The 13,667-nt window shown below is 35.4% G+C and overlaps 1 protein-coding gene across 1 annotated transcript in view; it reads right to left on the reverse strand.

Moving 5' to 3' along the window:
- LOC106785785 (titin-like) overlaps positions 1-13,667 on the reverse strand; it is a gene marked incomplete in the record, with an annotated part of 84,195 nt that overhangs the window by 56,026 nt on the left and 14,502 nt on the right. Inside the window, 19 exon segments of the mRNA XM_014746509.1 lie at positions 24-153; positions 326-492; positions 583-739; positions 831-1,169; positions 1,288-2,017; positions 2,118-2,457; positions 4,548-4,734; positions 4,834-5,005; positions 5,102-5,621; positions 5,702-6,100; positions 6,191-7,193; positions 7,300-10,001; positions 10,089-10,343; positions 10,440-10,583; positions 10,664-11,180; positions 11,269-11,408; positions 11,929-12,101; positions 12,185-12,407; positions 12,728-13,129. Of these exon segments, the coding sequence (XP_014601995.1) occupies positions 24-153; positions 326-492; positions 583-739; positions 831-1,169; positions 1,288-2,017; positions 2,118-2,457; positions 4,548-4,734; positions 4,834-5,005; positions 5,102-5,621; positions 5,702-6,100; positions 6,191-7,193; positions 7,300-10,001; positions 10,089-10,343; positions 10,440-10,583; positions 10,664-11,180; positions 11,269-11,408; positions 11,929-12,101; positions 12,185-12,407; positions 12,728-13,129 (8,700 nt within the window).

The raw sequence follows: 13,667 nt of genomic DNA on the forward strand, positions 1-13,667 counted from the left end.
TTTTTTTTTTATTCAGTTCTTACTTTTGACGATGAGTTTCGCAGAGGTTTCTACGGTACCGGCCGAGGTCGTAGCTCTGCAACTGAAAGTTCCAGTGTCCTCTTCGTAAGTTGTAGCAATTAACAGTACAGCGTTGTTGCCCTCGTGAATCATCTGAAAATGTAATTAGACAAAACGATTTTTTTATTTCTTTTTTTTTTTTCCGTAAGGCCCCGTTTTAATTTTAATTCGACACACACACACCGACACTCACGTCAATGATTATCGTAATCATAAAAGTGAAAAACTGAATAAAGAACGTATTAAATAAGGGAAGGTTTTGTACCTGAAAATCGGGTGACTGAGGTATAAGGGCACCTTCCCTGTACCATTGAATCGTTGGCTTTGGTTTAGCTGGAGTAACCTGAGTTTTAAATTGCGCCGGTTGTCCCTCGGAAACTATTTGATCTTTCAACGGTGATAATTTCGGCAAAATGTCAGCCGCATCTGGTGCTGAATTATTATATAAATAATGAAATTATTATTTCTTACGAGATTGGTGGGGAATCATTTTGATATTGTTAACTTATATTGATCTCTTACCAAGTACTCTCAAATTTGCCGACGTGGTAACATCACCGGCAGGATTTTTGGCGATACATTTGTAAACACCTTCATCTTCGGGAAATGCTTCCGTGATTTTCAAAGTACAAAGATCACCGTCCTTTTGCATTTGGAAATATTTCGATGGTTTTATTACCTAAAAATATGATTCATTAACATTAACAATTATGTATTTTCTAATAATTTTTAACAAAAAACGACGATTATTTTATTTATTATAGATTTACCTTGTCACCTTTTTTCCATTGAACAGTAGGTACGGGTTTTCCTGTTATTTTGCAAGCGAATGCCACGGAAGTTCCTTCTTTGATCGTTTGATCTTTAAGTGGTTCCAATACAGCAGGTGCCTTTTCTACACCAGGTGTTGTTGGTTTTGTTGTCTTCGTTGGTGATTGTGGTCCACGAACTGTACATTCGGCATCGCAACGTGCTTCACCTGCACTATTGATGGCAACGCATTCGTATTTACCCGAATCGTCTGGTATTGTTTCCAAAATGAGAAGAGTATAAATGTTATCTTCTTCCAATGTTTTATAACGTATATCAGCCGTCACTTTTTTACCGTTCTATAAAAGTATTTCAAATATATCAAACAATTGTGTGTATCGTGTGTTGAGAAAAAGAAAAAAAGGACAATAATAATAAAAAAAGATTCTTTAAGAATTAATTGCGTGATATAATTACCTTTAACCAATAAACATCCAAAGGTTTTGTCCCGGTAACTTTGGCATCGAATCGTGCCAATTGTCCAGTTGTCACCGAACTATTTTGTATCGTAGATAGAAAACTTGGTGGTATGATTCCACCTCTACCAGGTTGTCTTCTACGTTCCTCGACAACAAGATTTGCACTGCATTTAGCTTTGCCACCACGATTTTCAGCAATTACCGAAAACACCGCGGAATCTTCCATAAATACTTGACGTATGATCAATACCGATTTAGTACTGAACGTATAGATTTGAAGATCAGGCGAATTTTGAATCGGAAAATCTTCCCTATACCATTTAATGGTTGGCAAAGGATCCCCGTCAAATTCAACTTCAAATCTTGCTTGTTCCTGTTCAAATGCTCTACAAGGTTGAATTTTTTTCGTGAAAACTGGCGGCTTGGCTGGTTTAACTTGTCCTTGAACAACGCGTTCCTGCGTTTGAGCTTTGTGTTCGACTTCAGTTGTCTCGGTTGCCGTTATTTTTCTCGTTATTTCGAGATCACCCTTCACCTCTTTCTGAGTTTGTTTCTGTTTCGCAACGTGTACTTCTCTTCCATGAACCAATGATTCCGAAGGTTCCGGTGGATACCTTCCTGTACCCTTTAAACGTTCGCTATCTATATCTACCTCGGTCAGGTGTGGTTTCTTCACGAATTTTACTTGCGTCGGTGGTTGAACAGTTTCTTTCGTATCCTGCGTTTCACTGTAATATACAATCGATTCGTTTAATTATTTTTAATAAGATAATCAAATATAATAATAATAATAATAATAATAATAATAAATCTGAAAATATTACTCACAGGCTTTCTTGATATTTCTGTGCCATTCCTTTGGCCATGGAATTGGATACAACTTTGTCACCAGGTATGGCAAATTGATGGGAAGATTCTCTCAATCTGGATTCCTTTAACACTTGTTCTTCCTCCAAGCTCATTAATTTTTGATAATAATCCTCGTTCTTTTTACTCTTTACCGATTTCTGCCATTCGGCTTCGGGTTCTTTGAATACCTTTTGCCCAAGATGTTCTGTAGCAATCTCAACGCCTTGGGATACTGTTTGATGACGTTCCTCGAATACACGCTCGAGTTCTGTGTTCTGTCTCTCCGATTGGTATTGGGTTAGTCCATAATCGTACCAAGCTAGGGAACAAATAGATTAGACCATTCCGTTCTTCTCGCGTTGTTATTGTTCTTTTTTTTTCTCTCGTGGTTTTTTTTTTAAAAACATTCGTCCCGTGTGATTTTGTTCAGGACAAAAATTTCATTTAATTACGTAGAATACAACGTATTTCGATTTTGTATTTCATATTTAAAAATTTAATATTATCGCGAATAAAATATGGTTTTCTTTTTCTTTTTTTCTTTTTTTTTCCTGAATCTGATTTTCAATTTGAAGATAATTAATTTGACAAATTTTTTGTTTTTTTTTCGTTGATCTATTAATTGAACGTTGTACTCGCTACGATGAAGGGTTTTTTTTTTTTCTTCAAATCAGAATAAATACGACACAGTACTTCCATTGGCGATGCAACACATTTTTCTATCTTTCCAAAGTAATGGGGAAACAAATATTCTCAAATTCGAAAATAATCGGAGACAGAGGTGGACATTCAACAAAAAAATTGTCATTCGAGTTAGAATACGTGGTGTTAACACGGTTCGAATCAAACCTTTTTTTGTTGTCTCTCTTTGTTTTTTTTTTTTTTTTGTTTTTTCTATTTCATAATTTTTAATAACATCAGTAACAATAATACACTTAGATCGATCATTCTGTAGCCTTCGTCTCGTGTGAAGGTTTTGGTTACCTCGATTTTCCAAGGGCGTAATATCATGGAAGTTGAAAATGCATTATTTCTTTTTTGTTTCATTAATCAAATATTACTTCATATATTATAATTGGTATCATCATTCATTGAACACATTTTATTTGAGACACATAATAAGAACAATGGATTTGAATTTAATTTCATCAGATAGATTTAAGGAAATGGACCAACGAGGAATCAATTCTTTTTTTTTCTTTTTTTTTTTTTTTGCAAAGTAAATGTAACGAACAAAAATAAACCAAGAAAATACATTATTCTAGCATAATACTAAATCTAGAAAAGAATAAAAATGAAAATTAGATATGAACGATAATAGGACACACAAAAAAAAAGAAAAACACTGAGGAATACGGAGCTCTGTTGTAAATTTAAATAATCGTTATATTATGCGTTAGAACAAAAATATATTTTTAAATAATATTCATATTTTTTCACGATCGTAAAACAATACGTAAATAAATTTACGTGGGTTTACGGTGAAAAAAAAAAAAAAAAAAAAGAGAAAAAAATAAATAACTAGAGCCATAAAGACCGTTTTCTCCAGTGCAACAATCAATCAATCAATCAATCAATCAATCAAAAATTATTGATGAGTACACGCGGAGAAAAATATTCCGAATACTTTTCTCCGTGTTAATAATTAATGTTTCTGTAACATTCGTGAAACATGATAAAGTGGTGGCCAGTGGTGTTTTGTGGTAATATAATAAATAAATAAATAAATAAATAAACAATAATAATAATACGAATGTTCTATCCATGACTTGTCATACCTGAATTGCGTTAATCCATCGCGTAATGCGTAATTCGAAGGTCTCATTGCTCGAAATTCTCGTCCGATTTCCAAAAGCCCAAAGAATTAGTAGAAGAAGAAGAAGAAGAAGAAGAAGAAGCTGGTAGCGAAGGTACTCGTAGGCGAGATTTGCCATAATGATTATTAGGAAAAGGTGATGATCAATCGGAATAATAGGGAACAAGGATAATAGATCTGCTAGATCTGTTTGACTGTGTTCAAATTGTCTCAAGTGTCATTTGTTCTAGATTGATAAATGTATCTATATATATATATGTGTCATATCGTTATATTTTATGTACTGTGTTGCGATTGTACGCATTTTGTAACCTCTTTACTGTTCCTATCATTATTTATTGATTATGTGCAAGTATTTTTTACCATGCATTTATTTGATGTCATTGTATCATTGTTCGGTAATGCTAAGTATATTGTTCAGTTAGCTATTTGCATTCTTCGTCAATATTTTTCCTCATATTAAGGATATTCATAATAATAATCATATATATATAAAAACCAATTAGAATTTGTATAAAAATATTGATAAAACGAAGAATGCAATTTCGCATATTTGTAATAGTGTAATAGTTTATTATTAAATGCAAACTTACGTCTCGGTGAATTCTTCAATACACCACGATAATCATCGGTACGTTGTTTAACAGTTAAGAACGTTTCCGTACGTGATTCCCCAACCGAACTTCTTGCGATTACTTCAACCTTTCCGTGATCGTATTGTCTTGTCTTTGGTATATCTAGATGATACATGCCGTCGTATGTCAATTTGTAACGTGATCCCTGTGTAACACGATATAAATATAATAAACATATTATATAATTTTATCGGAATATCACGATCTAATCAATTGAATAATACAACGAAATTAAATCACATACGTTAACAACAGTGTGTCCATTAAGAATCCACATAACACGGGGTCTTGGGTGACCCGTAACTCGACAGCAAAATCTCGAACAGTCACCTTCCTCAACCGTAACTGGTTCTGGTTTGCTAACGAACAACGGTGGTGCACGTACTTTTTCTTCTTCACCTTCATCTTCGGGAACACTTTAAAAATATATTAAGAAACAAATATTAATCTATAATATTAGTTTTATATTACGATTGAACAATATAACAAATGATATTATTTAAATATCTTACATCTGCCATGCTGCTTCCATTTCACGAATTTTCTCGATACTCTTCATACCCTTTGGCAATTGGGACTCGTAAATGATACCAGGTTTACCTGCCGTACGAATAATTGCTCTAGTTTCATCCATCCCGTACAAATTGGTAGCCCTGCAAAGATACTCTCCGCTATCCTCGGGATAAACCCAACCAAAGTTCATAGCAACATAACCGAAATCGTATATGGGTGTGAATCTGTTTTTATGAGGAAGCGGTTTGCCATTGAAGAACCATTCAACTTTCATATTTGGATCACCTACTGGTGCCAATTGACATTCAAATTTGGTACTGTTCATTTCAACGAGTTCTACTTGATCCTGTATTTGCGTAACGAAACGTGGCGGTTGTTTTTTATCGGCATCGTAAAGATCATCCTCGGTCAAATGAACTTCCGACGTGTATTTTTTAATTGTTGCTTCCATTTGCATCAAAGCTTCCGATTTCTTCATGCCTTTTGGTACTTGATTTTGAAGAATGATACTTGGAAGTTCTGAAATAATAATTGTATATTGATAAATATATATTTATTAAAACTTAGTGGAAAATTGTTGTTGATAAAAAAATACGTACTTTTGCAAGACACGGATGCTTTTGTAGTGTCTTCACCAAGATCATTGATAGCTTTGCACACGTATTCACCAGAATCCTCAGGATATACGTATAAAATGTCCATGGATACGAAACCCATATCGTATACTGTTCTATATCTATGACCTGCTGGAATAAGCTTTCCATTTCTGTACCATATGATGCGTAAGTTAGGATCATCTTTCGGTTCCACTCTACATTCGAACCTGACTGGTTCTGATTCATCAACTGTAGCTGATTGAATTTGTGTAATAAAACGTGGTGGTTCGCGTGGTGCTTCCTCAGCTGGTGGTTCGCTGATAGGTCCACGTTCTAATTCCTTTAATTTTTCTCCACTCATGCCTGATGGTAGTTGGGAATCGAAATCTATCGTTTTCTTGGCTACAAATAATGAAATATATGATATTTAGTTTAAATATGTTAATATTTTCAAATAAATATATAGATTGTATTTATTTATCAAATACTTACATTTACATGTTATGGTTGCTTTAGTTGTTGCAGTACCCCATTTGTTCGTAGCTCTGCACACGTATTCCCCGCTATCCCTAGCATATGTATAAGACATGTCCAATGAAATAAAACCAAAGTCATTTATTTGATGTACGCGAGAACCAGTTGCGAATGGTCTACCATTGTGGTACCATTCAACACGCATAGTTGGATCACCGACTGGTTCTACTCTACAATCGAAATGACTTGGACCAGATTCCTCAACTTCTATGTCTTTTAATTCGACAATGAATCTTGGTGGATTAGGTGTTTCCTCTTCAGCCAGGATTTCATCTTTCTTGTAAAGGGATTCTTCTAGTTTTTGGATACTTTCGGTACCGGTTTTGAAATTACTTGGCAATTGTGGTTCCAAGATGATACCCTGACGACCACGAACTTGCAATTTACAGGACACTGTTGCTTCCCCGTGACGATTGGTTGCTTTGCACGTGTATAGTCCAGAATCTCTTTGATAACAATTGGCTACTTCCAAAATGACAAAACCAAAGTCATGAATGGTTTTTATTCTGGTACCAGCTAATAGAGGCTTTCCATTATGGAACCATTCGACTCTCATACTTGAATCGTTGATGGGTACGAGTCTGCATTCGAAATGAGCTAATGAATTTTCAGCAAGCGCTAAATCTGACGGAGTGGTGATGAATTCCGGTGGTTTTCCCGTATCATCGTCAGGACTGGGTTGCCCAGGTTCGTTTCCAAGACCTTCAAGTTCAGCTATCTTATCTATCGTACTCTCCATACCTTTTGGCAATTGCGATTCAAGAATGATGCTACGTTTTCCAGTACATTTCATAGTACATGTGGTTACTGCTTCACCGTAATCGTTAATTGCTCGACAACTATATTCTCCGGAATCTTCAGGGTAAATTGGTGAGATCTCCAAAATAACGAAACCGAAATCACAGAATGTTCGAAAACGTGATCCCGTTCGAAGTGGTTTACCATTCCAGAACCATTCGACCTATGTAAACATAGTTTTCATTTATTATTAATCAAATTAAATAATAAATGTCAGTAATTATAATAATGGATCAATTGTAAGTAAAGAAAAAAAATACATTAATTACCTTTAATCTTGGATCATCGGTAGGTGTAAGTCTTGCTTCGAAGTGTGCACTTTCACCTTCACGAAGACCATCGATGTTGCTCAAAGGTACAGTGAAAACTGGAGCTTTTCCACGTTCTTCGACTGTTTTCTCATCTTTAGTACGAATCATAGAGTCCTCTAGGGTTTGGATTTTTTCTAAACCACCTTCCATTCCTTTTGGTAATTGAGATTCCAAAATAAGACTGGCCTTTGAGAAACACTTCAAAGTAGCCTTAGTTGTATCTTCGCCGTACTTATTAAACGCTCTACATTCGTATACACCAGAATTTTCTTCGTAACAATAAAGTATGTCAAGAATGACGATACCAAAATCATGGAAAGTTCTGTAACGATGACCGTGTGGTAACTTTTTCCCGTTATAATACCATTCAACTTTCAAATCCGGATCAGTAACAGGAGTCAATCTGGCCTCGAAATGAGCAGATTGTCCTTCAACAAGTTTCGTAATGTCTGCAATTTGGGTGATAAATTTGGGTGGTTCGGCAACAGGAGTTGTCGGTGTGGTTGGTTGTTCACCACCATAACTTTCGAGTTCACGAATCCTAGCTAGAGAATCTGGCTGCAGTGAATCAAGGTATACTCCACTCTTGCCGAAACATTTGATGGTTGCTTTCGTATAATCCTCGCCATATTTGTTGCTTGCTTTGCATACGTATTCCCCAGTGTCGTGTGACATGACTCCAGCAATGTCCATAACGACGAATCCAAAATCGGATACCATCTTGAAACGTGAAGAGTGTCTGAGCGGTTGCCCATTGTGGAACCATTCAACTTTCATATGTGGATCACCGACAGGAATAAGTGTACATTCGAAATGTACCGATTGTCCATCTTTCAGACCTTCCAATGATTGTATATGCGTGGTGAATTTAGGTTTTTGTCCTTTAGACTTGTCTACGCATTCTAATTGAACACTGATCTCCGCTTTACCCCATTTGTTCGTAGCTCGACAAGAATAAGTGCCTGAATCTTCGATTTTAGTTCCGAGAACTTCCAATACGACCATACCAAATGCGTAAACGGTTCTAGTACGATGACTAGCTTCTAATGATTTTCCATTATAGAACCATTCGACTACCATAGTTTGATCACCAGTCGGTGTTAATGATGCTTCGAAATGAGCAATCTCACCTTCGGATAGATTGGTCAGGTTCTCGAATTGCGATGTGAAAACAGGTGGATGTCCTTCTTCGCTTTCAGGTAAACCACCTTCCTGTCGTTTAAGTGATTCCTCAAGATCTTGAATGGCTTCGAGACCTTCCTTACCTTTCGGATGTTGAGATTTTTCGATAATACTTTCTTTAGTCGAACAGTATACTGTCGTAGATGTAAAAGCTTCTCCAACTTTGTTATACGCTTTGCAAGTATAAATACCAGAATCTCGATCGTAAACATCGGTCAAATCCAAGGTGACAAAACCAAAATCGCTGGTCATTTTGAAACGGGCACCGTGTTCCAAAGCTTTGCCATTGAAATACCATTCGATTTTCAAATCGGGATCATCTTTTGGTTCAACTTGACCTTCCAAATGAAGAGGTTCAGATTCACCTAACTTGAATTCCGGTTGAAGGGGTACAGTCCAAATTGGTTTGGGGTATTCATGTTCAGGTTTAGCATCCGGTCTCCTGTATTTGGATAAATATGCATCTTCGGCTTCTTTAACTTTTTCCAATCCAGCTTCACCTTGCGGATGTTGAGTTTGCAGGTAAATACTTTGTTTGCTTGTACATTTAAGAGTACCCGATGTTTGTGCCGTTCCTTTAGAATTAGTTGCTTTAACCGTTACGATACCTGAATCCTCTTCGTAGCTATGCGTAATATCGAGTGCAACATATCCAAAATCATAAGTTGATTTAAATCGTGCACCAGTTGGTAATGGTTTCCCATTCATAAACCATTCAATTTTCATAGTTGGGTCTTTCGATGGTTCTACGTTACACTCGAAATGAACGTTGTCACCTTCGACGCATTCGACATTGTTCAAATGGGTTATGAAAACTGGTTCTTCATATGTTGGTTCAGGTTGTTCGGTAGTACCAATCTGTGGTTGTTCAAGTGCATCGATTTTAGGTAATGCGTCTGGGTGAAGAGTATCACCAAGAAGCCAATGACGATCAACGATTTTCAAACTACAGGTAGACACTGCTTCTCCAAGTAAATTCGTAGCTTTACAGGTATAAATTGCTGAATCGTCTGGTCTCAAACCGTTAATGGACAACGTAACTAAACCAAAATCAAATGTACTACGTAATCTTGTACCGGTTTGCAAAGATATACCATTTTTGAACCATTCTACTCGCAAATTAGGATCAGCTCTTGGTTCTACTTGAGCTTCTAGATAAACGTGTTGTCCTTCGATCAATTTATCATAACTTTCCAAATGTTTAGTGAAAACTGGTGCTTGTTGTGGTGTTGTATCAACAAACATCTCTGGTACCTTGTTCATCTCCGCTTCCTTTAATTGAATCTTTTGCCATGCGTCCGGTTGTATACTTTGAGCATCGATAGCAGAACGTGCTTTAACTTTTAATGAAATTGATGAAACAGCTTCTCCACTTTTGTTAATAGCCTTACAAGTATATACACCAGAATCTTCCGATATTACTTTCAATATGTCCAATGTTACATAACCAAAATCATGATTTACATGGAAGCGAGATCCTGTAATTGTTAATTAACATTAAAATTTATTAGTATCGTAATTGAAGCACGAAAATAAATACTTGTTAAAGGATTTACAAAACTTACCCATTTTCAACTCGACTCCATTCATGTACCATTCAAATCTTAAACTGGCATCACCCACGGGTACGACTCTACATTCGTATCTGGCAAGCTGACCTTCCCAAAGTTCTGTAGGTCCAGTTAATAATTGCGTAAATATAGGCTTGTCGAAAACCTTATCTGGTTCTTCAGCTCGACTAGGTCCTTTATCAGCTTCCAATTGAGCAATTCTACGTTGTGCTTCTGGGTGTTGAGTATCCAATTGTATACTGGCCTTAGCTAAATATATACAAAAAAGAAAATAATAAAATGTCTTATTGAAAACTATATATATTATATAAGATACAATATAAAACGTGATAGAAGAAAACTAACTTCGAATTTTCATCGATGCTGTAGTAACTGCTTCTCCAAGTGGATTAGAAGCACGACACATGTAAACACCTTCATCCTCATCGCGAACATGCGTAATATCCAAAGCCACGTATCCAAAATCGTGAACCTTTGTTATACGAGAACCTGTGATAAAAAGAACATTTTGTAGTACTCAGAATAATTTACTTAATATTCTGTAATTAAAGAAATATTATTTCCCATACTTGTTTCCAAAGGTACTTCATTCCTAAACCATTCAACTTTTAGAGTAGGATCACCAACAGGTATCAATCTACATTCGAAATGAGCTGTGTGACCTTCTGGTATAGCATCGATATTTTGTAAGGGTTGTGTAAAGACAGGTCGTTGTCTAGTTTGTGGTTCCGGTACGTCTGGTCTTTTCCATGGTTGTTGAGCTTCAAGCTCCCTAATCTTGTCCATTCCTTCTGGTCTTTGTGAATCCAAGATTATATTGTCACGGGGTATTACTTTAAGTTCGATTGAAGATACGCATTGTCCTAATGCATTAATTGCTTTAACAGAATATTGTCCTGCATCTTCTGGTACTGCGTGACTGATATCCAATGCCACGTATCCGAAATCAAATGTCATATGGAAACGGGATGCTGATGGTAATGGTTTGCCATTGTGGAAGAATTCAATTCGTAAATTGGCATCGTGAAGTGGTTCCACTTGGCATTCAAAGTGGGCTGTTTGACCCTCGTAAACTTCAGTGGTACCCTATAAAAATAATCATCCATTTATTGGCATCTGATGATCTCATTTTTTTTTGATACTATTGTTTTAATTTTTTAGAAATTTCGAATACCCTAAGTTCGGAAACAAATCTGGGCGGGGTTACTGGTGGTTCCTCCACTTCCAATCTAGCAGGATGACCTTGTGCTTCGAGTTCACGAATCTTTTCTAGACCATCCGGATGTTGAGTGTCCAAAAGTATACTGCGACGAGCTGAATGAAAGCAAAAAAATTTCAGATTATTTATTAAATTTTGGAAATGTTTCACTTGAAAAATTCCAAATTTGTTGATTTGACAATAAACTTCACTAACTTGAAATAATAATAATATTATCATCTTGTCATCGTCTAAATGTAATACGTCTTACAGGACAGTGTTTGTTAGAATCGTGCATAGTTATTTTAGGTGAATGGGAATACATTTTGTTTGGAAATGATTTTTTATAATGATACGTGTTAGGTTCGATGGATTTACAAGATAGGAAACAACAATCCTTTCGTATATTTTCATTAGTATCGATAGACTTTCGTAAATGTTCATCAAATTTGTTTTGAGATTTGGAAAATTGTGGTAATTCATTTCTATAAATTGGGTAGGGTCGTTTTTTCTGAAGATGGGAATCAGGAGGACGATGTTTATTTGATTTTGCTGATCGTGAAAACACATATGTAAATTGTTAATATATATTTTTCAAAGTAATATATTATACTATGAAATAAAATATGCACTTACAGCCAACTTTAATCTTGCAGGTATTTACTGCTTCTCCAGCCAAGTTCGTTGCTTTGCACATGTAAGTTCCTGAATCTTCTGGATAAGTATACAATATGTCCAAAGCAACATAACCAAAATCATGTGTTGTACGGAAACGATGACCAGTCCTTACCGCTACTCCGTTTACAAACCTAAACAATTTTAAATATTATTTAAATTAATCTATCTTATATAAACATTAAAATTAACCTAATAAATAAAGTATTATTCGTACCATTCGATCTTCAAGTTTGGATCGTTGATCGGTTCTACGCGACATTCTAAATGAGCGTGTTCACCTTCCTTTAGATGATCCAGATTGTTCAACGGCGTTAAAAATACAGGCTTTTGATGTACAACTTCCTTTTCAATTTCTTCCTTGATCTCAACAGTTTCCAATTCACGAATCTTTTGCAAACGTTGAGCATCCAAAGTATCCAGGTAGAGACCTTGCTTGGCTACAAATAAAACCCAAAAAAATATCACAGCATTAACAGTTAATCATCCATCATCTTGAATATTTTATTTTCATTTTTCATTTTTAATAATATTGACACACGTTCATTGTATACTTGTCAATTTTGTCAATGATCTTTTTGACGTACGTTTTTCGTTTGTTTTCAATAAGAGAAAAATGTATTATTTATATGGTTGTAATAAAAAAATACGTTTGTATAAAAATTTCATGATAATACTTTTATATACGTGTGTGTTGATATAATATAAAAAATATCTGATAAATTTATATTATTATTAATTTTTTTTGTGTTGAACTTACAGTCAACGCTGATGACGCACGTGGTGACAGCTTCGCCAACAGCGTTCCTGGCTTTGCACATATAAGTACCAGAATCTTCTGGGTAAGCATAAAGTATATCCAAAGCAACGTAACCAAAATCATAAGTAGTTTTAAATTTGTGTCCTTGTGGTACGGGTCTTCCATCTCTGAACCATTCAACGATCATCGTTGGATCATTAACGGGCGTTAACGTAGCCTCGAGATGTGCACTTTTGCCTTCAGGTAAATGTTCAATATTCTTCAATGGTCTACCAAATTTAGGTTTTTCAGCTATTATTAAATCTTCTTCCTCGGTACGTTTGTAACGAGAATCATCTTCGAGATATTGTATCTTCTTAAGAGCACTTTCATGTTGGGTTTCGCGAATGATAGAGGAACGTGCTGCAAAAAATTAGCAAATTGTGTTACATTGGATAAACGTGACAGACATAACACAATTGTTAAACTTTCTTATAATGTCATTCGCGTACGTGGAATGATATTTGCAAGCAATAAACAAAAATAAAAAGACATAAGGTATGTGCACAACAAGACAAAAAAGGATGGATCAACTAAAATGACTAAACTGAAAAATGAAAAAATAAGGGAATCTATGCAAGGATAAATCCACCTACTGTCCCCGCACGCACGCACGTACGCACACATAAACATACACGCACAGTGAACAACAAGAAATCTTCGCTGCATCGGCACAAATCTATATTGATATAAATATCTTATCCAATTATAATTTGTAACAATGGAGTCGAAGATATGGATGTTTGGAAAAAGCGAAATACTTATTGGAAAGATAAAGAAGCATTAAGCTAAGTACCTAACGATCCAAAATATGTTATCATATATATATATATATATATAATATATATCATTGATATTATATTTCTTTTTTTTTTCTTTTGTTTTTTGATTGTTTCTCACA

This window comes from Polistes canadensis, unplaced genomic scaffold, assembly GCF_001313835.1.
Source record: "Polistes canadensis isolate GaletaPanama2010 unplaced genomic scaffold, ASM131383v1 scaffold_57, whole genome shotgun sequence".
NCBI classification, from domain to species: domain Eukaryota; kingdom Metazoa; phylum Arthropoda; class Insecta; order Hymenoptera; family Vespidae; genus Polistes; species Polistes canadensis.